Source organism: Salmo salar, chromosome 07 (assembly GCF_965601325.2).
Source record: "Salmo salar chromosome 07, fSalSal1, whole genome shotgun sequence".
In the NCBI taxonomy this organism is placed as follows: domain Eukaryota; kingdom Metazoa; phylum Chordata; class Actinopteri; order Salmoniformes; family Salmonidae; genus Salmo; species Salmo salar.
In genome coordinates this window covers 1,890,001-1,916,712 of record NC_138297.1, presented here as the reverse complement: position 1 = coordinate 1,916,712, position 26,712 = coordinate 1,890,001, and the positions used below count along the sequence as shown (strand labels likewise).

At 45.5% G+C, this 26,712-nt stretch overlaps 1 protein-coding gene across 1 annotated transcript; it reads right to left on the bottom strand.

Moving 5' to 3' along the window:
* Positions 1 to 457: 457 nt before the first annotated feature.
* Positions 458 to 25,019, bottom strand: LOC145879985 (uncharacterized). Its single transcript, XM_082977291.1, has 3 exons — positions 24,721 to 25,019; positions 17,022 to 17,097; positions 458 to 992 (listed from the first exon to the last, which is right to left on the bottom strand). Exons 1-3 carry the CDS (start codon positions 24,886 to 24,888, stop codon positions 925 to 927), a joined length of 312 nt encoding a protein of 103 aa, XP_082833417.1. The 5' UTR covers positions 24,889 to 25,019; the 3' UTR covers positions 458 to 924.
* Between the last annotated feature and the right edge of the window lie 1,693 nt (positions 25,020 to 26,712).

Below are 26,712 nucleotides of genomic sequence, written 5' to 3'. Positions count from 1 at the left end.
GCCATTGGAACACAGGAGTGATGGTTGCTGATAATGGGCCTCTGTACGCCTATGTAGATATTCCATTAAAAATCTGCCGTTTCCAGCTACAATAATCATTTACAACATTAACAATGTCTACGCTGTATTTCTGATCAATTTGATGTTATTTTAATGGACAAAAAAAAAGTGATTTTCTTTAAAAAAACAAGGACATTTCTAAGTGACCCCAAAACTTTTGAACGGTAGTGTACATTCTTACGTTGTGCCAAATAAAGGAAACTGAATTAATAAATGTTTTAATTGATATTGAAAGAGCGATGACTGGATTAGATAAAGATAGAGACATGGAAGGGATGTGTTCATACAAGTGAGATAACAAAACAAGGACAGCACCCTCTAGTCAGTCTACACCTGCTCTAGGGTCAGTCTCCTCTCCCCACATCCCAACAGTAACCAAACTGACCTGGGATCAGTGTTACTAACAGAGTACAGATCAGGAGAACAGGCATTAACATTCCATAAACAAAATGGTTATTTCAATAACTAGAAAGAAAACACATTTCATGTTTCAACATTACCAATACAGACCAATCAATATTAAGAAAGACAAAGTCCTGGACATTGTTTGAAGAGGAGAGCGAGAGAGAGCGAGACATTCATTGACAGTATGCGGAATCAGCTGATGTTTAACTTGACATAGAGAGACGGAGGATGTCTGAGTATCAGACAGAGAGAGAGAGACAGAGACGGAGAGAGACAGAGACGGAGAGAGACAGAGAGACAGAGAGAGAGAGCGAGACATTCATTGACAGTATGCAGAATCAGCTGATGTTTAACTTGACATAGAGAGGAGGATGTCTGAGTATCAGACAGAGAGAGAGCGAGACATTCATTGACAGTATGCAGAATCAGCTGATGTTTAGAGAGGAGGATGTCTGAGTATCAGGGACGGGCTGAAGCTGTTTCCCACGACGAGAAGGTTCTGACACTTTGCATTATCTGGAAGATAGCTGAGAGAGACAGAGACGGACAGAGAGACAGAGACGGAGAGAGAGAGACGGAGAGAGAGAGACGGAGAGAGACAGAGACGGAGACGGAGAGAGAGAGAGGAGAGAGAGAGACAGAGACGGAGAGAGAGAGAGGGAGAGAGAGAGAGACGGAGAGAGACAGAGAGAGACAGAGAGAGACGGAGAGAGACAGAGACAGAGAGAGAGACAGAGACGGAGAGAGACAGAGACGGAGAGAGACGGAGAGAGAGACGGAGAGAGAGAGGAGAGAGGCGGACAGAGAGACAGAGACGGGGAGAGAGAGAGAGAGAGACGGAGAGAGAGAGAGAGAGACGGAGAGAGAGAGAGAGACAGAGACGGAGAGAGAGAGAGAGACAGAGAGAGACAGAGACGGAGAGAGAGAGAGGGAGAGAGACAGAGACGGAGAGAGACAGAGAGAGACAGAGAGAGACAGAGAGAGACGGAGAGAGACGGAGAGAGACGGAGAGAGACAGCGACGGAGAGAGAGAGAGAGAGAGAGAGACAGAGACGGAGAGAGACAGAGACGGAGAGAGACGGAGAGAGAGACGGAGAGAGAGAGAGAGCGAGAAAGAGAGAGACGGAGAGAGAGAGAGACGGAGAGAGAGACGGAGAGAGAGAGAGAGAGAGACGGAGAGAGACAGAGACGGAGAGAGACAGAGACGGAGAGAGAGGGAGAGAGACAGAGAGAGACGGAGAGAGACAGAGACGGAGAGAGAGAGAGAGAGACAGAGAGAGAGACAGAGACGGAGGGAGACAGAGACGGAGAGAGAGGGAGAGAGACGGAGAGAGAGAGAGACGGAGAGAGACAGAGACGGAGAGAGAGAGAGAGAGAGACGGACAGAGACGGAGAGAGACAGAGAGACGGAGAGAGACAGAGACGGAGAGAGAGAGAGAGACGGAGAGAGACGGGGAGAGAGACGGAGAGAGAGACGGAGAGAGAGAGACAGAGAGAGAGACGGAGAGAGAGAGAGGAGAGAGAGAGAGGAGAGAGAGAGAGAGAGACGGAGAGAGACAGAGACGGAGAGAAAGAGACGGAGAGAGAGAGGAGAGAGAGACAGCTGCATGTGAGCTCCTGCATTTTTCAGCATGTTTAAAAAAATATATATAGATTTAGAGTTAGATAAACTTGGATTATTCGGCCAAGACATATACAGCACACTACCCTCCACAACACTATGTCACCAGGACATATACAGCACACTAACCTCCACAACACTATGTCACCAGGACGTATACAGCACACTAACCTCCACAACACTATGTCACCAGGACATATACAGCACACTAACCTCCACAACACTATGTCACCAGGACATATACAGCACACTAACCTCCACAACACTATGTCACCAGGACATATACAGCACACTAACCTCCACAACACTATGTCACCAGGACATATACAGCACACTAACCTCCACAACACTATGTCACCAGGACATATACAGCACACTAACCTCCACAACACTATGTCACCAGGACATTAAAAAAATATATATAGATTTAGAGTTAGATAAACTTGGATTATTCGGCCAAGACATATACAGCACACTAACCTCCACAACACTATGTCACCAAGACATATACAGCACACTAACCTCCACAACACTATGTCACCAAGACATATACAGCACACTACCCTCCACAACACTATGTCACCAGGATATATACAGCACACTACCCTCCACAACACTATGTCACCAGGACATATACAGCACACTACCCTCCACAACACTATGTCACCAGGACATATACAGCACACTAACCTCCACAACACTATGTCACCAGGACATATACAGCACACTACCCTCCACAACACTATGTCACCAGGACATATACAGCACACTAACCTCCACAACACTATGTCACCAGGACATATACAGCACACTACCCTCCACAACACTATGTCACCAGGACATATACAGCACACTACCCTCCACAACACTATGTCACCAGGACATATACAGCACACTAACCTCCACAACATAACTACAAACCTGATTTTGGATAAAATTAACTGGAAGGATTCTACTACCAAAGATTGTTATTTCCAAGATATACAGTAAATGCTCTGACAATCAACAGAAACCTGGAAACACCACCCAACCTGGAACCTGGAAACACCACCCAACCTGGAACCTGGAAACACCACCCAACCTGGAACCTGGAAACACCACCCAACCTGGAACCTGGAAACACCATCCAACCTGGAACCTGGAAACACCATCCAACCTGGAACCTGGAAACACCATCCAACCTGGAACCTGGAAACACCATCCAACCTGGAACCTGGAAACACCATCCAACCTGGAACCTGGAAACACCATCCAACCTGGAACCTGGAAACACCATCCAACCTGGAAACACCATCCAACCTGGAACCTGGAAACACCATCCAACCTGGAAACACCATCCAACCTGGAACCTGGAAACACCACCCAACCTGGAACCTGGAAACACCACCTAACCTGGAACCTGGAAACACCATCCAACCTGGAACCTGGAAACACCATCCAACCTGGAACCTGGAAACACCATCCATCCTGGAACCACTACCCAACCTGGAACCTGGAAACACCACCCAACCTGGAAACACCATCCAACCTGGAACCACTACCCAACCTGGAACCTGGAAACACCACCCAACCTGGAAACACCACCCAACCTGGAACCTGAAAACACCACCCAACCTGGAACCTGGAAACACCATCCAACCTGGAACCTGGAACACCATCCAACCTGGAACCTGGAAACACCATCCAACCTGGAACCTGGAAACACCATCCAACCTGGAACCCCCCCCTGAAAACACCATCCAACCTGGAACTGAGTGAGTCATGTTCAGTCTGAAGCTACTTTTAAAGCCAAGAAGAAAAATACATGACTATGATATATTTCACTTGATAAGGACTGAATGCTAAGTTCAGGCTACCCAGCTTGCTATGACAGAACAGATCTGACTGCGACTTCAATTAGCACTGAGGTGTGAAGTGAGAGGTGTCAAAGCCCTTCAGCCCAACAATGGCAGGAGAGTTTGACAGCCTATCAAACCCAAATGTAGAGGCCTTAGAGGGCCCTGAACAGAGGTGATTACAATACAGTACCCCTTGGATGTAAACACAAACCATTAGAGAACCCCCTCCCTGACAGCTACCCTGACAACCCCCTCACAACCCCCCCACGCCCTCCTGCCACCCCCCCCCAACTCCCCCACGCCCCCCAACCCCCCCAACCCCACTGAGAACCCCCCCCACGCCCACTGAGGACATACACAAGCCACAGACTGTACTCCTTATGGACTCAAACAGGAAATATATACAATAAAATGAACTTTTTCCCCAAACACACAGTGTCTAAACTCTGGTGTCCAAACACCCAGCCCACCCTAGACCTTCTGTCTGAGGACCAACTAGGGTCTAGAGGTCGACCGATTAATTAGGGCCGATTTCAAGTTTTCATAACAATCGGAAATCGGTACTTTTGGACGCCGATTTGGCCGATTTTTTTTTTTTAGACCTTTATTTAACGAGGCAAGTTAGTTAAGAACAAATTCTTATTTTCAATGACGGCCTAGGAACGGTGGGTTAACTGCTTTGTTCAGGGGCAGAACGACAGATTTTTACCTTGTCGGCTCAGGGATTCAATCTTGCAACCTTACGGTTAATTAGTCCAACGCTCTAACCACCTGCTTTACATTGCACTCCACGAGGAGCCTGCCTGTTACGCGAATGCAGTAAGAAGCCAAGGTAAGTTGCTAGCTAGCATTAAACTTATCTTATAAAAAACAATCAATCAATCATAAACACTAGTTAACTACACATGGTTGATGATATTACTAGTTTATCTAGCCTGTCCTGCGTTGCATATAATTGCTTAGGGACACGTTGCTCTAAACATCAATGCCTTTCTTAAAATCAATACACAAGTATATATTTTTAAACCTGCATATTTAGTTAATATTGCCTGCTAACATGAATTTCTTTTAACTAGGGAAAATGTGTCACTTCTCTTGCAAGCAGAGTCAGGGTATATGCAGCAGTTTGGGCCGCCTGGCTCGTTGAGAACCGAGTCACTTCTCTTGCGTTCACTGTAAGCAGAGTCAGGGTATATGCAGCAGTTTGGGCCGCCTGGCTCGTTACGAACTGTGAAGACTATTTCTTCCTAACAAAGACAGCCGACTTCGCCAAACGGGGGATGATTTAACAGGTTGTGTAATGTAACAGGAATAACGTTTTGTTTTCGAGATTATAGTTTCCGCATTCGACCATATTAATGACCAAAGGCTCGTATTTCTGTGTGTTTATTATATTATAATTAAGTCTATGATTTGATAGAGCAGTCTGACTGAGCGGTGGTAGGCAGCAGCAGGCTCGTAAGCATTCATTCAAAATAGCACTTTCGTGCGTTTTGCAAGCAGCCCTTCGCAATGCATTGCGCTGTTTATGACTTCAAGCCCATCTACTCCTGAGATTAGGCTGGTGTAACCGATGTGAAATGGCTAGCTAGTTAGCCGGGTGCGCGCTAATAGCGTTTCAAACGTCACTCGCTCTGAGACTTGGAGTAGTTGTTCCCCTTGCTCTGCATGGGTAACGCTGCTTCGAGGGTGGCTGTTGTCGATGTGTTCCTGGTTTGAGCCCAGGTAGGAGCGAGGAGAGGGACGGAAGCTATACTGCTACACTGGCAATACTAAAGTGCCTATAAGAACATCCAATAGTCAAAGGTATATGAAATACAAATCGTATAGAGAGAAATAGTCCTATAATTCCTATAATAACTACAACCTAAAACTTCTTACCTGGGAATATTGAAGACTCGTTAAAAGGAACCACCAGCTTTCATATGTTCTCATGTTCTGAGCGAGGAACTTAAACGTTAGCTTTCTTACATGGCGCATATTGCACTTTTACTTTCTTCTCCAACACTGTGTTTTTGCATTATTTAAATCAAATTGAACATGTTTCATTATTTATTTGTGGCTAAATTGATTTTACTGATGTATTATATTAAGTTAAAATAAGTGTTCATTCAGTATTGTTGTAATTGTCATTATTACAAATACATTAAAAAAAAATAAAAAAAAATCGGTATCGGTGTGGAGAAATCATAATCGGTCGACCTCTACTAAAGGTCACCAAGCCACATAATAATAAACACAGGAACAAATGACCTGAGAACACATCAGGAAAGGGTGGCCACAGCACTGAAGGGAGTGATTGAAAAAGCTGCTTCTACTTTCCCCAACGCACCAGTGGTTATCTCCACCCTGCTACCACGAAAATACTTCCACCCTGCTACCATGCAGCGGATAAACGCTAGTATTTCCAGCGACTGTGCTTCAAAACCAAATGTTTTCCTGGCCCACCACTCCACCCTGCACTTGAACAGCCTCTATGACCAGGTCCACCTCTACAAGGCAGCAGTGCCCACCATCGCCCGGACTCTGAAGGACATCGCCCTCAACTTGGCAGTAGGAAACCTAGACAGTATATTTGACCTCTCAGCTTCCCGATAAAATCTGAACAATTCAAACAGAAAACCAAAAACAATGACAAATGGTTTGATGAAGAATGCAAAAACCTAAGAAATAAATTGAGAAACCTATCCAACCAAAAGAGAGAGACAGAGAGACACACACAGAGACAGAGAGAGACACAGACAGAGAGAGACACACACAGAGACAGAGAGAGAGAGAGAAAGAGATACACACAGAGACAGAGAGAGACACATGGAGAGAGAGACACACACAGAGAGAGAGAGAGACAGAGACACACACAGAGACAGAGAGAGACACAGACAGAGAGAGACACACACAGAGACAGAGAGAAAGAGATACACACAGAGAGAGAGAGAGACACACACAGAGAGAGAGAGAGAAAGAGATACACACAGAGAGAGAGAGAGACAGAGACACACACAGAGACAGAGAGAGACACAGACAGAGAGAGACACACACAGAGACAGAGAGAAAGAGATACACACAGAGAGAGAGAGAGACACAGACAGAGAGAGACACACACAGAGAGAGAGAGAAAGAGATACACACACAGAGAGAGAGAGAGACACATGGAGAGAGAGACACACACAGAGAGAGAGAGAGAGAGAGAGAGAAAGAGATACACACAGAGACAGAGAGAGACACAGACAGAGAGAGACACAGACAGAGAGAGACACACACACAGAGACAGAGAGAAAGAGATACACACAGAGAGAGAGAGAGACACATGGAGAGAGAGAGAGGCTTTTGAAAAAGTAATTATTTTTCTCGTTAACTGAAGAATAGAAAGACAACGGAAGGACAGAAGACAAAGGACATCAAAGTGAAACCGTTCTCTAAAACAGACAGAAATGTAAGAAACAAGCTGTTTTGGAAGCCAACGTCAACAGCGTTGCTATGGAAATGGTTTACCCACCAGACGTCCAGACGGAGAAAGATAAGAAACCTTTTTCAAAGGTTTGAAGACGGGACAGAACCGTGAACGCCTGTTTGCAGATCTTACCAGTTACAAAACAAGAGCAAACTTAATATTTCAGACCAAACGAGGGCACATATGGAAAAGGGTTATTTGCAACCATGTCCCTTTCTCAAAAAAGAGAGGCATCAGCCAAGGATGTCAGATCAGCATGTTGAAGAAGCTGACCAGAGCAACACCTCCCAGCCTCCCAGTCTGCTCCAGCCCAGGTTAACCTCCCAGCCTCCCAGTCTCCTCCAGCCCAGGTCAGCCTACCAGCCTCCCAGTCTGCTCCAGCCCAGGTCAGCCTACCAGCCTCCCAGTCTGCTCCAGCCCAGGTCAGCCTACCAGCCTCCCTGCCTGCGCCAGCCCAGGTCAGCCTACCAGCCTCCCAGTCTGCTCCAGCCCAGGTCAGCCTACCAGCCTCCCAGTCTGCTCCAGCCCAGGTCAGCCTACCAGCCTCCCAGTCTGCTCCAGCCCAGGTCAGCCAACCAGCCTCCCAGTCTGCTCCAGCCCAGGTCAGCCAACCAGCCTCCCAGTCTGCTCCAGCCCAGGTCAGCCAACCAGCCTCCCAGTCTGCTCCAGCCCAGGTCAGCCAACCAGCCTCCCAGTCTGCTCCAGCCCAGGTCAGAATACCAGCCTCCCAGTCTGCTCCAGCCCAGGTCAGAATACCAGCCTCCCAGTCTCCTCCAGCCCAGGTCAGCCTACCAGCCTCCCAGTCTGTTCCAGCCCAGGTCAGCCAACCAGCCTCCCAGTCTGCTCCAGTCCAGGTCAGCCTACCAGCCTCCCAGTCTGCTCCAGCCCAGGTCAGCCTACCAGCCTCCCAGTCTGCTCCAGCCCAGGTCAGCCAACCAGCCTCCCAGTCTGCTCCAGCCCAGGTCAGCCAACCAGCCTCCCAGTCTGCTCCAGCCCAGGTCAGCCAACCAGCCTCCCAGTCTGCTCCAGCCCAGGTCAGCCAACCAGCCTCCCAGTCTGCTCCAGCCCAGGTCAGCCAACCAGCCTCCCAGTCTGCTCCAGCCCAGGTCAGAATACCAGCCTCCCAGTCTGCTCCAGCCCAGGTCAGAATACCAGCCTCCCAGTCTGCTCCAGCCCAGGTCAGCCTACCAGCCTCTCAGTCTGCTCCAGCACAGGTCAGAATACCAGTCTCCTAGTCTGCTCCAGCCCAGGTCAGAATACCAGTCTCCCAGTCTGCTCCAGCCCAGGTCAGAATACCAGCCTCCCAGTCTGCTCCAGCCCAGGTCAGCCTACCAGCCTCCCAGTCTGCTCCAGCCCAGGTCAGAATACCAGCCTCCCAGTCTGCTCCAGCCCAGGTCAGCCAACCAGCCTCCCAGTCTGCTCCAGCCCAGGTCAGAATACCAGCCTCCCAGTCTGCTCCAGCCCAGGTCAGCCTACCAGCCTCCCAGTCTGCTCCAGCCCAGGTTAACCTCCCAGCCTCCCAGTCTGCTCCAGCCCAGGTCAGCCAACCAGCCTCCCAGTCTGCTCCAGCCCAGGTCAGCCTACCAGCCTCCCAGTCTGCTCCAGCCCAGGTCAGAATACCAGCCTCCCAGTCTGCTCCAGCCCAGGTCAGAATACCAGCCTCCCAGTCTGCTCCAGTCTCCCAGTCTAATCAACCCAGAGCTACACTATTAATACTTTGAAACTCGGAAACAGTAGAAACAAAACACTGAAACGCAACAAATTGAATTACAACAATAAGACACCTGACGGTGAAATCGCAGTGCTAGCTGTGAAATCGCAGTGCTAGCTGTGAAATCGCAGTGCAAATCGCAGTGCTAGCGGTGAAATCGCAGTGCTAGCTGTGAAATCGCAGTGCTAGCTGTGAAATCGCAGTGCAAATCGCAGTGCTAGCGGTGAAATCGCAGTGCTAGCGGTGAAATCGCAGTGCTAGCTGTGAAATCGCAGTGCAAATCGCAGTGCTAGCGGTGAAATCGCAGTGCTAGCTGTGAAATCGCAGTGCTAGCTGTGAAATCGCAGTGCAAATCGCAGTGCTAGCTGTGAAATCGCAGTGCAAATCGCAGTGCAAATCGCAGTGCTAGCGGTGAAATCGCAGTGCTAGCTGTGAAATCGCAGTGCTAGCTGTGAAATCGCAGTGCTAGCTGTGAAATCGCAGTGCAAATCGCAGTGCTAGCGGTGAAATCGCAGTGCTATCTGTGAAATCGCAGTGCTAGAGGTGAAATCGCAGTGCTAGCGGTGAAATCGCAGTGCTAGCGGTGAAATCGCAGTGCTAGCTGTGAAATCGCAGTGCTAGCTGTGAAATCGCAGTGCTAGCTGTGCCACTAGAGATCCTGGTTCCAGGCTCTGTTGCAGCCGGCAGCGACTGGGAGACCCATGGGGCGGCGCACAATTGGCCCAGCATCGTCCGGGTTAAGGGAGGGTTTGGCCGGCAGGGATGTCCTTGTCCCATCGCACGCTAGCGACTCCTGTGGCGGGCCGGGTGCAGGGCACACTGACACGGTCACCAGGTGTACAGTGTTTCCTCCGATACATTGGTGCGGCTGGCTTCCGGGTTGGATGGGCATTGTGTCAGGAAGCAGTGCGGCTTGGTTGGGTTGGGTTGTGTTTCAGAGGACGCACGGTTCTTGACCTTCGCCAATCCCGAGTCCGTACGGGAGTTGCAGCGATGAGACAAAATTGTAACTACCAATTGGATACCACAGAATTTGGGAGAAAAAGGAGTAAAAAAAATGTAAATATGAAAAAATTACTTGCTTTATTGAACTTTAAAAAGGCTGATTATATTTGGCACAAAGAGCTATTCTTCAAAATTATCCAAAGTGGGCTTGGTGATAAGGTGTATGACCTAATAAAATGAATGTACACAGAAAACAAGTGTGCAGTAAAAAAAAAAAGGTACAAAAACCAAGAACATAATTATTTTCACAACGTCGAGGTGTGAGACAAGGTTGCAGTTTGAGTCCAAACCTTTTCAACATTTATATCAATGAATTAGCAGACATGTTGGACTATTCTGATGACTTGGTTCTTCTATCACCAACCAAAGAAGGTCTTCAACAGAACCTTAATATTCTACACCAATATTGCCATAATTGGGCCCTGGCAGTACATTTCTAAAAAACGAAAATCATGATTATCCAGAGAGAACCCAGATGTCAGAAACACAAATATAAATTCACCTTGAACAACACCATAATTGAACACACACAAAAAATGACTCATGCCTTGGTCTGAACATACCTGCATGGCTACCTCATGCCTTGGTCTGAACATACCTGCATGGCTACCTCATGCCTTGGTCTCTCCATACCTGCATGGCTACCTCATGCCTTGGTCTGAACATACCTGCATGGCTACCTCATGCCTTGGTCCGACCATACCTGCATGGCTACCTCATGCCTTGGTCTGAACATACCTGCATGGCTACCTCATGCCTTGGTCTGAACATACCTGCATGGCTACCTCATGCCTTGGTCTTACCATACCTGCATGGCTACCTCATGCCTTGGTCTTACCATACCTGCATGGCTACCTCATGCCTTGGTCTCTCCATACCTGCATGGCTACCTCATGCCTTGGTCTTACCATACCTGCATGGCTACCTCATGCCTTGGTCCGACCATACCTGCATGGCTACCTCATGCCTTGGTCTGAACATACCTGCATGGCTACCTCATGCCTTGGTCTGAACATACCTGCATGGCTACCTCATGCCTTGGTCTGAACATACCTGCATGGCTACCTCATGCCTTAGTCTGAACATACCTGCATGGCTACCTCATGCCTTGGTCTGAACATACCTGCATGGCTACCTCATGCCTTGGTCCGACCATACCTGCATGGCTACCTCATGCCTTGGTCCTACCATACCTGCATGGCTACCTCATGCCTTGGTCTGAACATACCTGCATGGCTACCTCATGCCTTGGTCTGAACATACCTGCATGGCTACCTCATGCCTTGGTCTTACCATACCTGCATGGCTACCTCATGCCTTGGTCCGACCATACCTGCATGGCTACCTCATGCCTTGGTCCTACCATACCTGCATGGCTACCTCATGCCTTGGTCCGACCATACCTGCATGGCTACCTCATGCCTTGGTACGACCATACCTGCATGGCTACCTCATGCCTTGGTCCGACCATACCCGCATGGCTACCTCATGCCTTGGTCCGACCATACCCGCATGGCTACCTCATGCCTTGGTCCGACCATACCTGCATGGCTACCTCATGCCTTGGTCCGACCATACCTGCATGGCTACCTCATGCCTTGGTCCGACCATACCTGCATGGCTACCTCATGCCTTGGTCCGACCATACCCGCATGGCTACCTCATGCCTTGGTCCGACCATACCCGCATGGCTACCTCATGCCTTGGTCCGACCATACCCGCATGGGGAAACTTTAATATGGCAGTCAAAGAAGCAACCGGCACAGCGCTGAATGGAATAAAAACGAAATTATTCAAAATCAACATCCCAATTACAATTTGGACCAAAATATTTGACAGTGTAATATCATTTACATTTACGTCATTTAGCAGACGCTCTTATTCAGAGCGACTTACAAATTGGTGCATTCACCTTATGATATCCAGTGGAACAACCACTTTACAATAGTACATCTATATCTTTTTTGGGGGAGGGGGGGGGTTAGAAGGATTACTTTATCCTATCCCAGGTATTCCTTAAAGAGGTGGGGTTTCAGGTGTCTCCGGAAGGTGGTGATTGAAGTGAGGTTTGGGGGCCACTCAATAAACTGGACTTTAAAATGTGGGACGGACATCCAATTGAAGCCCTACATGAAGAATTCTGTCGGAAAATACATCTAAATACATCTACATCTAAATTCAAGTCTCCAATTTAAAGCACTTCAAACCCAAGAGCTGAGCCCAGAAACGAGCCCTCTCAGTCAGCTGGTGTTGGACCTCACCAACCAAGCCGACACCGCTTCAAAAAAGGAAAGAATTCAAATTAACAAAATCATGAACCAATCAAAGGACTCATCTTTACAACATTGGAAAAAAGAAACAAAATCCCAAAGCCGACTAAATTGCTATCTGACCCTAAACAGAGAATATGAATTGGCTGATTATCTCTACTCTGTTCAGAGATACGAAGCAGAGACAGATCCTTACCAAGTACAGGCTGAGTGACCACCGATTGGCTACCTCTGGCGAGCACATGGAGGGCTGTGCGGCCCCCCAAAGAAATGCCACCCCGCACCATGACTGACCCACCGCCAAACCGGTCATGCTGGAGGATGTTGCAGGCAGCAGAACGTTCTCCACGGCGTCTCCAGACTCTGTCACGTCTGTCACATGTGCTCAGTGTGAACCTGCTTTCATCTGTGAAGAGCACAGGGCGCCAGTGGCGAATTTGCCAATCTTGGTGTTCTCTGGCAAATGCCAAACATCCTGCACGGTGTTGGGCTGTAAGCACAACCCCCACCTGTGGACGTCGGGCCCTCATACCACCCTCATGGAGTCTGTTTCTGACCGTTTGAGCAGACACATGCACATTTGTGGCCTGCTGGAGGTCATTTTGCAGGGCTCTGGCAGTGCTCCTCCTGCTCCTCCTTGCACAAAGGCGGAAGTAGCGGTCCTGCTGCTGGGTTGTTGCCCTCCTACGGCCTCCTCCACGTCTCCTGATGTACTGGCCTGTCTCCTGGTAGCGCCTCCATGCTCTGGACACTACGCTGACAGACACAGCAAACCTTCTTGCCACAGCTCGCATTGATGTGCCATCCTGGATGAGTTGCACTACCTGAGCCACTTGTGTGGGTTGTAGACTCCGTCTCATGCTACCACTAGAGTGAAAGCACCGCCAGCATTCAAAAGTGACCAAAACATCAGCCAGGAAGCATAGGAACTGAGAAGTGGTCTGTGGTTAACACCTGCAGAACCACTCCTTTATTGGGGGTGTCTTGCTAATTGCCTATAATTTCCACCTGTTGTCTATTCCATTTGCACAACAGCATGTGAAATTTATTGTCAATCAGTGTTGCTTCCTAAGTGGACAGTTTGATTTCACAGAAGTGTGATTGACTTGGAGTTACATTGTGTTGTTTAAGTGTTCCCTTTATTTTTTTGAGCAGTGTGTGTGTATATATATATATATATATATCTCTCTGTGGCTCTGTGACCGAGCACATCCCACTGTCTCCACGTCCTTCTGTCCAACTGAATGTGATGGTGCAGAAATAGAGAAGTATGAAAGCTAACAGTCCAATATTGTAGAACACGGGTGGGTGGATGCGTTTTGGACTGACAAGCACTTTAACTTCTATGGGCTACGTGGGACGCTACCGTCCCACCTGCGGGACACACTATTCAACAGCCAGTGAAACAGCAGGGCGGCAAATACAAAACAGCAAAAATCTCATAATTTCATTTTCTCAAACAATCAACTATTTTACAACATTTTAAAGATAAACTTCTCGTTAATCTAACCACATTGTCCGATTTCAAAAAGGCTTTACGGCGAAAGCATAACATTAGATTATGTTAGGACATAAACTTCTCAAGAAAAACCACAGCCATTTTCCAAGCAAGGAGATGCATCACAACAACCAAAAATAGAGCTAAAATATTCACTAACCTTTGATGATCTTCATCAGATGACATTCATAGGACTCAATGTTACACAATACATGTATGTTTTACTCGATAAAGTTCATATTTATATCCAAAAACCCCATTTTACATTGGCGTGTGATGTTCAGAAAATGTATTCCCACCAAAACTTCCGGTGAATGAGCACATCAATTTACAAAAATACTCATCATAAACGTTGATAAAATTTACAACAGTTATTGAAAGAATTATAGATAAACTTCTCCTTAATGCAACCGCTGTGTCAGATTTTAAAATAGCTTTACGGAGAAAGCACATTGTTCAATATTCTGAGTACAGAGCTCAGCCATCAAAGCAAGCTATACAGATACCCGCCAAGTTCTGGGGTCAACTAAACTCAGAATTAGTATTAAAAATATTCTCTTACCTTTGCTGATCTTTGTCAGAATGCACTCCCAGGACTCCTACTTCCACAAGAAATGTTATTTTTGTTCGAAATACTCCATATTTATGTCCAAATACCTCCGTTTTGTTCGTGCGTTCAGATCACTATCCAAAGGCATAACGCGCGAGCGCAGTACCAGAGACGAAAAGTCAAATAGTTCCATTACCGTTCGTAGAAACATGTCAAACGTTGTTTACAATCAATCCTTAGCGTCTTTTTAGCATAAAACGTCGATAATATTCCAACCGGACAATAGCGTATTCATTGCAGAGGAAAAATAAGGAACGGCGCGCCAAACGTGCCCGCGCAGTGAACAACTCACTGGTCCCAGGCAGTCCACTCATTGACTGAGCTCCTATTTTCTGCCCAGTAACAGGAGAATGATGGAAAAACTTTCTGAAGGCTGTTGACAGCCAATGGAAGCCTTAGGAAGTGCAACGTGACCCCACAGACACTGTAGTTTCGAGAGGGATTCAAAAGAAGAACTACAATTCTCAGATTTCCACACTTGCTGGTTGGATTTTTTCTCAGGTTTTTGCCTGCCATATGAGTTCTGTTATACTCACAGACATCATTCAAACAGTTTTAGAAACTTCAGAGTGTTTTCTATCCAAATCTACTAATAATATGCAAATATTTCACTCTGGGCCCGAGTATTAGGCAGTTTACTCTGGGCACGCATTTCATCCGAAAATGGGACAAGGTGCCATTTCAGACATGTTATATAATGGACAAGGTGCCATTTCAGACATGTTATATAATGGACAAGGTGCCATTTCAGACATGTTATATAAGGGACAAGGTGCCATTTCAGACATGTTATATAATGGACAAGGTGCCATTTCAGACATGTTATATAAGGGACAAGGTGCCATTTCAGACTCATAACATGTTATATAAGGGACAGGGTGCCATTTCAGACATGTTATATAAGGGACAGGGTGCCATTTCAGACTCATAACATGTTATATAAGGGACAAGGTGCCATTTCAGACTCATGTTATATAAGGGACAGGGTGCCATTTCAGACACATAACATGTTATATAAGGGACAGGGTGACATTCCAGACGACTCATAACATGTTATTTAACCTCTCTGGGCTAGGCGGGACGAATTCGTCCCACCTACGTAACAGCCAGTTGAATCCTGTGGCGCGATTTTCAAAACGTTTGAAATGCTATTACTTCAATTTCTCAAACATATGACTATTTTACAGCTATTTAAAGACAAGACTCTCGTTAATCTAACCACACTGTCCGATTTCAAAAAGGCTTTACAACGAAAGCAAAACATTAGATTATGTCAGCAGACTACCCAGCCAGAAATAATCAGACACCATTTTTCAAGCTAGCATATAATGTCACAAAAACCCAGAAGACAGCTAAATGCAGCACTAACCTTTGATGATCTTCATCAGATGACAACCCTAGGACATTATGTTATACAATACATGCATGTTTTGTTCAATCAAGTTCATATTTATATCAAAAAACAGCTTTTTACATTAGCATGTGACGTTCAGAACTAGCATACCCCCCGCAAACTTCCGGGGAATTCGCTAACAATTTACTAAATTACTCACGATAAACGTTCACAAAAAGCATAACAATTATTTTAAGAATTATAGATACAGAACTCCTCTATGCACTCGATATGTCCGATTTTAAAATAGCTTTTCGGATGAAGCACATTTTGCAATATTCTAAGTACATAGCCCGGCATCACAGGGCTAGCTATTTAGACACCCAGCAAGATTAGCCTTCACCATAATCAGATTTACTATAAGAAAAATGGTCTTACCTTTCCTGTTCTTCGTCAGAATGCACTCCCAGGACTTCTACTTCAATAACAAATATTGGTTTGGTCCAAAATAATCCATCGTTATATCCGAATAGCGGCGTTTTGTCCGTGCGTCCCAGACACTATCCGAAATGGTAAATAACGGTCGCGCGCATGGCGCATTTCGTGACAAAAAAATTCTAAATATTCCTTTACCGTACTTCGAAGCATGTCAACCGCTGTTTAAAATCAATTTTTATGCCATTTTTCTCGTAGAAAAGCGATAATATTCCGACCGGGAATCTCCTTTTCGGCAAACAGAGGAAAAAAATCACAAAGGCGGGGGCGGTCGGGGTCACGCGCCTAAGCCCAGAGTCCCTTGATCGGCCACTTGAGAAAGGCGATAATGTGTTTCAGCCTGGGGCTGGGATGACGACATTCAGGTTTTTCCCGGGCTCTGAGAGCCTATGGACGACGTAGGAAGTGTCACGTTAGAGCAGAGATCCTTTCTAAAAGATAGAGATGGCAAAGAAGTTCCAGAAATGGTCAGACAGGCCACTTCCTGTAAAGGAATCTCTCAGGTTTTGACCTGCCATTTGAGTTCTGTTATACTCACAGACACCATTCAAACAGTTTTAGAAACTTTAGGGTGTTTTCTATCCATATGTAATAAGTATATGCATATTCTAGTTACTGGGTAGGATTAGTAACCAGATTAAATCGGGTACGTTTTTTATCCAGCCGTGAAAATACTGCCCCCTAGCCCCAACAGGTTAACAAACACACACCGTCTGTCACTTACCTGATCCACACATCACAAAGAGAAAGAGAGCTAGGAGCCAGGGACCTAGAGGGGACCTCTCCTCATTCACCACATGCTGTAACACAGAGAGACAGGACAGGGTTAATACCAGACAGGACAGGGTTAATACCAGACAGGACAGGGTTAATACCAGAGAGACAGGACAGGGTTAATACCAGAGAGACAGGACAGGGTTAATACCAGACAGGACAGGGTTAATACCAGAGAGACAGGACAGGGTTAATACCAGAGAGACAGGACAGGGTTAATACCAGACAGGACAGGGTTAATACCAGAGAGGACAGGGTTAATACCAGAGAGACAGGACAGGGTTAATACCAGAGAGACAGGACAGGGTTAATACCAGACAGGACAGGGTTAATACCAGAGAGGACAGGGTTAATACCAGAGAGACAGGACAGGGTTAATACCAGACAGGACAGGGTTAATACCAGACAGGACAGGGTTAATACCAGAGAGACAGGACAGGGTTAATACCAGAGAGGACAGGACAGGGTTAATACCAGACAGAACAGGGTTAATACCAGAGAGACAGGACAGGGTTAATACCAGACAGGACAGGGTTAATACCAGACAGGACAGGGTTAATACCAGAGAGGACAGGACAGGGTTAATACCAGAGAGACAGGACAGGGTTAATACCAGAGAGACAGGACAGGGTTAATACCAGAGAGACAGGACAGGGTTAATACCAGAGAGACAGGGTTAATACCAGAGAGACAGGACAGGGTTAATACCAGAGAGGACAGGGTTAATACCAGAGAGACAGGACAGGGTTAATACCAGAGAGACAGGACAGGGTTAATACCAGACAGGACAGGGTTAATACCAGAGAGGACAGGGTTAATACCAGAGAGACAGGACAGGGTTAATACCAGACAGGACAGGGTTAATACCAGAGAGACAGGACAGGGTTAATACCAGACAGGACAGGGTTAATACCAGAGAGACAGGACAGGGTTAATACCAGAGAGGACAGGACAGGGTTAATACCAGACAGAACAGGGTTAATACCAGACAGGACAGGGTTAATACCAGAGAGGACAGGACAGGGTTAATACCAGAGAGACAGGACAGGGTTAATACCAGAGAGACAGGACAGGGTTAATACCAGAGAGACAGGACAGGGTTAATACCAGAGAGACAGGACAGGGTTAATACCAGACAGGACAGGGTTAATACCAGACAGGACAGGGTTAATACCAGAGAGACAGGACAGGGTTAATACCAGAGAGGACAGGGTTAATACCAGACAGGACAGGGTTAATACCAGACAGGACAGGGTTAATACCAGAGAGAGAGGACAGGGTTAATACCAGAGAGACAGGACAGGGTTAATACCAGAGAGACAGGACAGGGTTAATACCAGAGAGACAGGGTTAATACCAGACAGGACAGGGTTAATACCAGACAGGACAGGGTTAATACCAGAGAGACAGGACAGGGTTAATACCAGAGAGGACAGGGTTAATACCAGAGAGACAGGACAGGGTTAATACCAGAGAGACAGGACAGGGTTAATACCAGAGAGACAGGACAGGGTTAATACCAGACAGGACAGGGTTAATACCAGACAGGACAGGGTTAATACCAGAGAGGACAGGGTTAATACCAGAGAGACAGGACAGGGTTAATACCAGAGAGACAGGACAGGGTTAATACCAGACAGGACAGGGTTAATAACAGAGAGACAGGACAGGGTTAATACCAGAGAGACAGGACAGGGTTAATACCAGACAGGACAGGGTTAATACCAGACAGGACAGGGTTAATACCAGAGAGGACAGGGTTAATACCAGACAGGAAAGGGTTAATACCAGACAGGACAGGGTTAATACCAGAGAGACAGGACAGGGTTAATACCAGAGAGACAGGACAGGACAGGGTTAATACCAGACAGGACAGGGTTAATACCAGACAGGACAGGGTTAATACCAGAGAGACAGGACAGGGTTAATACCAGAGAGACAGGACAGGGTTAATACCAGACAGGACAGGGTTAATACCAGACAGGACAGGGTTAATACCAGACAGGACAGGGTTAATACCAGACAGGACAGGGTTAATACCAGAGAGGACAGGACAGGGTTAATACCAGACAGGACAGGGTTAATACCAGACAGGACAGGGTTAATACCAGAGAGGACAGGACAGGGTTAATACCAGAGAGGACAGGACAGGGTTAATACCAGAGAGACAGGACAGGGTTAATACCAGACAGGACAGGGTTAATACCAGAGAGGACAGGGTTAATACCAGACAGGACAGGGTTAATACCAGAGAGACAGGACAGGGTTAATACCAGAGAGGACAGGGTTAATACCAGACAGGACAGGGTTAATACCAGACAGGACAGGGTTAATACCAGAGAGGACAGGGTTAATACCAGACAGGACAGGGTTAATACCAGAGAGGACAGGACAGGGTTAATACCAGACAGGACAGGGTTAATACCAGAGAGGACAGGACAGGGTTAATACCAGAGAGACAGGACAGGGTTAATACCAGAGAGACAGGACAGGGTTAATACCAGACAGGACAGGGTTAATACCAGAGGACAGGACAGGGTTAATACCAGACAGGACAGGGTTAATACCAGACAGGACAGGGTTAATACCAGAGAGACAGGACAGGGTTAATACCAGACAGGACAGGGTTAATACCAGACAGGACAGGGTTAATACCAGACAGGACAGGGTTAATACCAGAGAGGACAGGGTTAATACCAGACAGGACAGGGTTAATACCAGACAGGACAGGACAGGGTTAATACCAGAGAGACAGGACAGGGTTAATACCAGACAGGACAGGGTTAATACCAGAGAGGACAGGGTTAATACCAGAGAGGACAGGACAGGGTTAATACCAGACAGGACAGGGTTAATACCAGACAGGACAGGGTTAATACCAGACAGGACAGGGTTAATACCAGAGAGACAGGACAGGGTTAATACCAGACAGGACAGGGTTAATACCAGAGAGACAGGACAGGGTTAATACCAGACAGGACAGGGTTAATACCAGAGAGGACAGGGTTAATACCAGAGAGACAGGACAGGGTTAATACCAGAGAGACAGGACAGGGTTAATACCAGAGAGACAGGACAGGGTTAATACCAGACAGGACAGGGTTAATACCAGAGAGACAGGACAGGGTTAATACCAGACAGGACAGGGTTAATACCAGAGAGGACAGGACAGGGTTAATACCAGAGAGGACAGGGTTAATACCAGACAGGACAGGGTTAATACCAGAGAGACAGGACAGGGTTAATACCAGAGAGACAGGACAGGGTTAATACCAGAGAGACAGGACAGGGTTAATACCAGAGAGACAGGACAGGGTTAATACCAGACAGGACAGGGTTAATACCAGACAGGACAGGGTTAATACCAGAGAGACAGGACAGGGTTAATACCAGACAGGACAGGGTTAATACCAGACAGGACAGGGTTAATACCAGACAGGACAGGACAGGGTTAATACCAGAGAGACAGGACAGGGTTAATACCAGACAGAACAGGGTTAATACCAGAGAGACAGGACAGGGTTAATACCAGACAGGACAGGGTTAATAACAGAGAGGACAGGACAGGGTTAATACCAGAGAGACAGGACAGGGTTAATACCAGAGAGGACAGGACAGGGTTAATACCAGACAGGACAGGGTTAATACCAGAGAGGACAGGACAGGGTTAATACCAGAGAGACAGGACAGGGTTAATACCAGACAGGACAGGGTTAATACCAGAGAGGACAGGGTTAATACCAGAGAGGACAGGACAGGGTTAATACCAGACAGGACAGGGTTAATACCAGACAGGACAGGGTTAATACCAGACAGGACAGGACAGGGTTAATACCAGAGAGACAGGACAGGGTTAATACCAGAGAGGACAGGACAGGGTTAATACCAGACAGGACAGGGTTAATACCAGAGAGGACAGGACAGGGTTAATACCAGAGAGACAGGACAGGGTTAATACCAGACAGGACAGGGTTAATACCAGAGAGGACAGGGTTAATACCAGAGAGGACAGGACAGGGTTAATACCAGACAGGACAGGGTTAATACCAGAGAGACAGGACAGGGTTAATACCAGAGAGACAGGACAGGGTTAATACCAGAGAGACAGGACAGGGTTAATACCAGACAGAACAGGGTTAATACCAGAGAGACAGGACAGGGTTAATACCAGACAGGACAGGGTTAATACCAGACAGGACAGGGTTAATACCAGACAGGACAGGACAGGGTTAATACCAGAGAGACAGGACAGGGTTAATACCAGACAGAACAGGGTTAATACCAGAGAGACAGGACAGGGTTAATACCAGACAGGACAGGGTTAATACCAGACAGGACAGGGTTAATACCAGAGAGACAGGACAGGGTCAATACCAGACAGGACAGGGTTAATACCAGACAGGACAGGGTTAATACCAGAGAGGACAGGGTTAATACCAGAGAGACAGGACAGGGTTAATACCAGACAGGACAGGGTTAATACCAGAGAGACAGGACAGGGTTAATACCAGACAGGACAGGGTTAATACCAGACAGGACAGGGTTAATACCAGAGAGACAGGACAGGGTTAATACCAGACAGGACAGGGTTAATACCAGAGAGGACAGGGTTAATACCAGAGAGACAGGACAGGGTTAATACCAGAGAGGACAGGACAGGGTTAATACCAGAGAGGACAGGGTTAATACCAGAGAGGACAGGACAGGGTTAATACCAGAGAGACAGGACAGGGTTAATACCAGAGAGAGAGAGAGAGAGCGATTGAGAGAGAGAGAGAGAGAGAGAGAGAGAGAGACAGACAGGGTTAATACCACAGAGAGGGAGAGCGAGAGAGAGAGAGAGAGAGAGACAGGGTTAATACCACAGAGAGAGAGAGAGAGAGAGAGAGAGAGAGAGAGAGAGAGAGAGAGAGAGAGAGAGAGAGAGAGAGACAGACAGGGTTAATACCACAGAGAGGGAGAGAGAGAGAGAGAGATATCTAGTCACACATGAGTACTTTAGTTGTTGAACATTCGGATCAACCCTTCTCCTTGGCCAGAGGCTAATAACCAGCTAATTTATTGGGTGAGGCTAATAACCAGCTAATTTATTGGGTGAGGCTAATAACCAGCTAATTTATTGGGTGAGGCTAATGACCAGCTAATTTATTGGGTGAGGCTAATAACCAGCAAATTTATTGGGTGAGGCTAATAACCAGCTAATTTATTGGGTGAGGCTAATAACCAGCTAATTTATTGGGTGAGGCTAATAACCAGCTAATCTATTGGGTGAGGCTAATAACCAGCTAATTTATTGTGTGAGGCTAATAACCAGCTAATTTATTGTGTGAGGCTAATAACCAGCTAATTTATTGTGTGAGGCTAATAACCAGCTAATTTATTGGGTGAGGCTAATAACCAGCTAATTTATTGGGTGAGGCTAATATCCAGCTAATTTATTGGGTGAGGCTAATATCCAGCTAATGTATTATGTGAGGCTAATAACCAGCTAATTTATTGGGTGAGGCTAATATCCAGCTAATTTATTGGGTGAGGCTAATAACCAGCTAATTTATTGGGTGAGGCTAATAACCAGCTAATTTATTGGGTGAGGCTAATAACCAGCTAATTTATTGTGTGAGGCTAATAACCAGCTAATTTATTGGGTGAGGCTAATAACCAGCTAATTTATTGGGTGAGGCTAATATCCAGCTAATTTATTGGGTGAGGCTAATATCCAGCTAATTTATTGGGTGAGGCTAATAACCAGCTAATTTATTGGGTGAGGCTAATAACCAGCTAATTTATTGGGTGAGGCTAATAACCAGCTAATTTATTGTGTGAGGCTAATAACCAGCTAATTTATTGTGTGAGGCTAATAACCAGCTAATTTATTGGGTGAGGCTAATAACCAGCTAATTTATTGGGTGAGGCTAATATCCAGCTAATTTATTATGTGAGGCTAATAACCAGCTAATTTATTGGGTGAGGCTAATAACCAGCTAATCTATTGGGTGAGGCTAATAACCAGCAAATTTATTGGGTGAGGCTAATAACCAGCTAATTTATTGGGTGAGGCTAATAACCAGCTAATTTATTGGGTGAGGCTAATAACCAGCTAATTTATTGTGTGAGGCTAATAACCAGCTAATTTATTGGGTGAGGCTAATATCCAGCTAATTTATTGGGTGAGGCTAATATCCAGCTAATTTATTGTGTGAGGCTAATATCCAGCTAATTTATTGGGTGAGGCTAATAACCAGCTAATTTATTGTGTGAGGCTAATAACCAGCTAATTTATTGTGTGAGGCTAATAACCAGCTAATTTATTGGGTGAGGCTAATAACCAGCTAATTTATTGGGTGAGGCTAATAACCAGCTAATTTATTGTGTGAAGCTAATAACCAGCTAATTTATTGGGTGAGGCTAATATCCAGCTAATTTATTGTGTGAGGCTAATAACCAGCTAATTTATTGGGTGAGGCTAATAACCAGCTAATTTATTGTGTGAGGCTAATAACCAGCTAATTTATTGGGTGAGGCTAATATCCAGCTAATTTATTGGGTGAGGCTAATATCCAGCTAATTTATTGTGTGAGGCTAATATCCAGCTAATTTATTGGGTGAGGCTAATAACCAGCTAATTTATTGTGTGAGGCTAATAACCAGCTAATTTATTGTGTGAGGCTAATAACCAGCTAATTTATTGGGTGAGGCTAATAACCAGCTAATTTATTGGGTGAGGCTAATAACCAGCTAATTTATTGTGTGAAGCTAATAACCAGCTAATTTATTGGACTTGATAGACTACAACGAGCACATTATGGAAGATAGGTTCATGTACTCTTGTTTGTATATTTCTGTTTTTGTATTGTTCATTTAAAAAAATATAAAAAAATGTAATCAGCTAAGTTAGTTAAGTGCGTTAACCGTGGTCGTCTGGACGTGTCCTCGCTGCGTTATGGTCTGTGTTTCTCCCGTTGGACCGCCGACATGTCGTGAACCGGTGTCAAATCAGTCACATAACGATCCACTAGGTCACCAAGGCAACTGGTTAGCCTGCTGCTAGCCGGCTAGCTACCGGAAGTTGATGTTTCCCGGCTAGCTACCGGAAGTTGATGTTTCCCGGCTAGCTACCGGAAGTTGATGTTTCCCGGCTAGCTACCGGAAGTTGATGTTTCCCGGCTAGCTACCGGAAGTTGATGTTTCCCGGCTAGCTACCGGAAGTTGATGTTTCCCGGCTAGCTACCGGAAGTTGATGTTTCCCGGCTAGCTACCGGAAGTTGATGTTTCCGGCTAGCTACCGGAAGTTAATGCTTCTGCCGCGTCACGTGATGAGGGTCTCGGGTGAAGCGCCCTGAGATACATGTTTGCTAAGGACAGATCTAGGATCGGTTTATTATATCTACCCCCAAACTACACCAAAATACACTGGGCTGGAAGTACAACGCAAAAAATAGACCTTGAATCAGTTTAAATGACACGAAAATTACATCCAGATAGTTAGCAGGTTGAATATATTTTTGAATATATTTTTTCGCCCTAAGCTGTCTTCAAGGAACCCTGGCGACTGCATTTCAAGCAGTGTTTTTGATATATCTATTCACGTAGTCAAGTTAGAACATATTTTACATGGGACTTATTTTAGCTGTTCATGTCCCTTCAAGTACCTTCTCTCTCCCAGTTTCGCTGTAACTGTCCACCATCTTCCTAAACTCGTCCGTTTCGTCGTGATCCTCGCCGATGTAACCGTCGTTGGGATGTGCTTCACGATACTTCTCTGTGTTGGTCGGCAGTTTGAACACTTTTCTCTGTCTCACATCCATATTTTCATACATAAATAACACATTTCTTCCCGAACCTTGTCTTCTGGACTGAAAAGTTTATAGCTAACTAGCTAACAACTTGAAGCAACGCCGTTGCCTATGGCAGTGCATGCACGTCATTCCGCACGAATCCGGAAGAGGGCGCTCACGTACCGCGCATCGACACCATACCGGTATTTCAGTCATATTTCAGGGTTTCTTGAGGCGGGATGATCCTTGTTCTGTAGGGAAACTATTTAATAGTTGAAAAAAAATGTTTTTTGTTGCCTTATGAGCTTAAAAATACAATTTAGGGGAGTTTTATAAGGGGAAAGATTTGCTTTTGGAATTTTTCAAATATTTTTTTATATATTACATTTCTATATGCCTAATTTTTAGAGGCAAAAATAGTCTGTTTTGAATATTTGTTGTCAACTCTGTCACTGATGGCTAACCCCCTTAAGATCAATAATTTTGGTCAATATTCTGAAAAAATATTTGAATTAGTGTTCTGCAACACATGTTTAAAACTATTCAAAGTCAAATCAAATGTATTGGTCACATACACATATTTAGATGTTATTGCGGGTGTAGAGAAACCATTGTGTTCCTAGCTCCAACAGTGCAGTATTATTTAACAATTTACAACAATACACACATCTAAAAGTAAAAAGAATGCTAATAAGAAATATATAAATACATTTTGAATTATTTGCTGAGCTAGACCTAAGGGATAATGTTTGCTTTATAGATGTTGTTTTATGTTCTGAATCTAGAATCATGCCGAAATGCTAACGGAATTAGCCCTGGAGCATTATGAATGTTGTTTTATGTTCTGAATCATGCCGAAATGCTAACGGAATTAGCCCTGGAGCATTATGAATGTTGTTTTATGTTCTGAATCTAGAATCATGCCAAAATGCTAACCAAGTTAGCCCTGGAGCATTATGAATGTTGTTTTATGTTCTGAATCATTCCAAAATGCTAACGGAATTAGCCCTGGAGCATTATGAATGTTGTTTTATGTTCTGAATCTAGAATCATGCCAAAATGCTAACGGAATTAGCCCTGGAGCATTATGAATATTGTTTTATGTTCTGAATCATGCCAAAATGCTAACGGAATTAGCCCTGGAGCATTATGAATGTTGTTTTATGTTCTGAATCTAGAATCATGCCGAAATGCTAACGGAATTAGCCCTGGAGCATTATGAATGTTGTTTTATGTTCTGAATCATGCCAAAATGCTAATAGAATTAGCCCTGGAGCATTATGAATGTTGTTTTATGTTCTGAATCTAGAATCATGCCGAAATGCTAATAGAATTAGCCCTGGAGCATTATGAATGTTGTTTTATGTTCTGAATCATGCCGAAATGCTAACGGAATTAGCCCTGGAGCATTATGAATGTTGTTTTATGTTCTGAATCATGCCAAAATGCTAACGGAATTAGCCCTGGAGCATTATGAATGTTGTTTTATGTTCTGAATCTAGAATCATGCCAACATTTATATAGCACTATAAAATATATAGAAGTTTGGAGATTTTATTACATATTTTAATAATCTAATATTAGAATTAAACAATCAAGGCTTTTAAACACTTTTTGGACGATGAATGTAAAAATGAAATGCCTTTTTTTGGTTTCTGTGTCACACCCTAATCAGTTTCACCTGTCCTTGTTATTGTCTCCACCCCCTCCAGGTGTCGCTTGTTATCCCCGGTGTATTTATCCCCGTGTTTCCTGTCTCGCTGTGCCAGTTTGTCTTGTGTGTTCCAAGTCAACCAGTGTGTTTTTCCCCGTGCGCCTGGCTTTTCTATTCTCTTTTACTTGTCCTCCCGGTTTTGACCCTTGCCT

Bases quoted from the DNA above. Each gene is read 5' to 3' on its own strand.
- LOC145879985 (XM_082977291.1), bottom strand. From the start codon at position 24,888: ATGTATGAAAATATGGATGTGAGACAGAGAAAAGTGTTCAAACTGCCG. The intron at 17,098-24,720 runs GTACTTGAAGGG...TCTGTGTTACAG, and splicing joins GCGAAACTGGGAGAGAGAAG to CATGTGGTGAATGAGGAGAG. The intron at 993-17,021 runs GTAAGTGACAGA...TGTCTCTCTCAG, and splicing joins CTTTGTGATGTGTGGATCAG to CTATCTTCCAGATAATGCAA.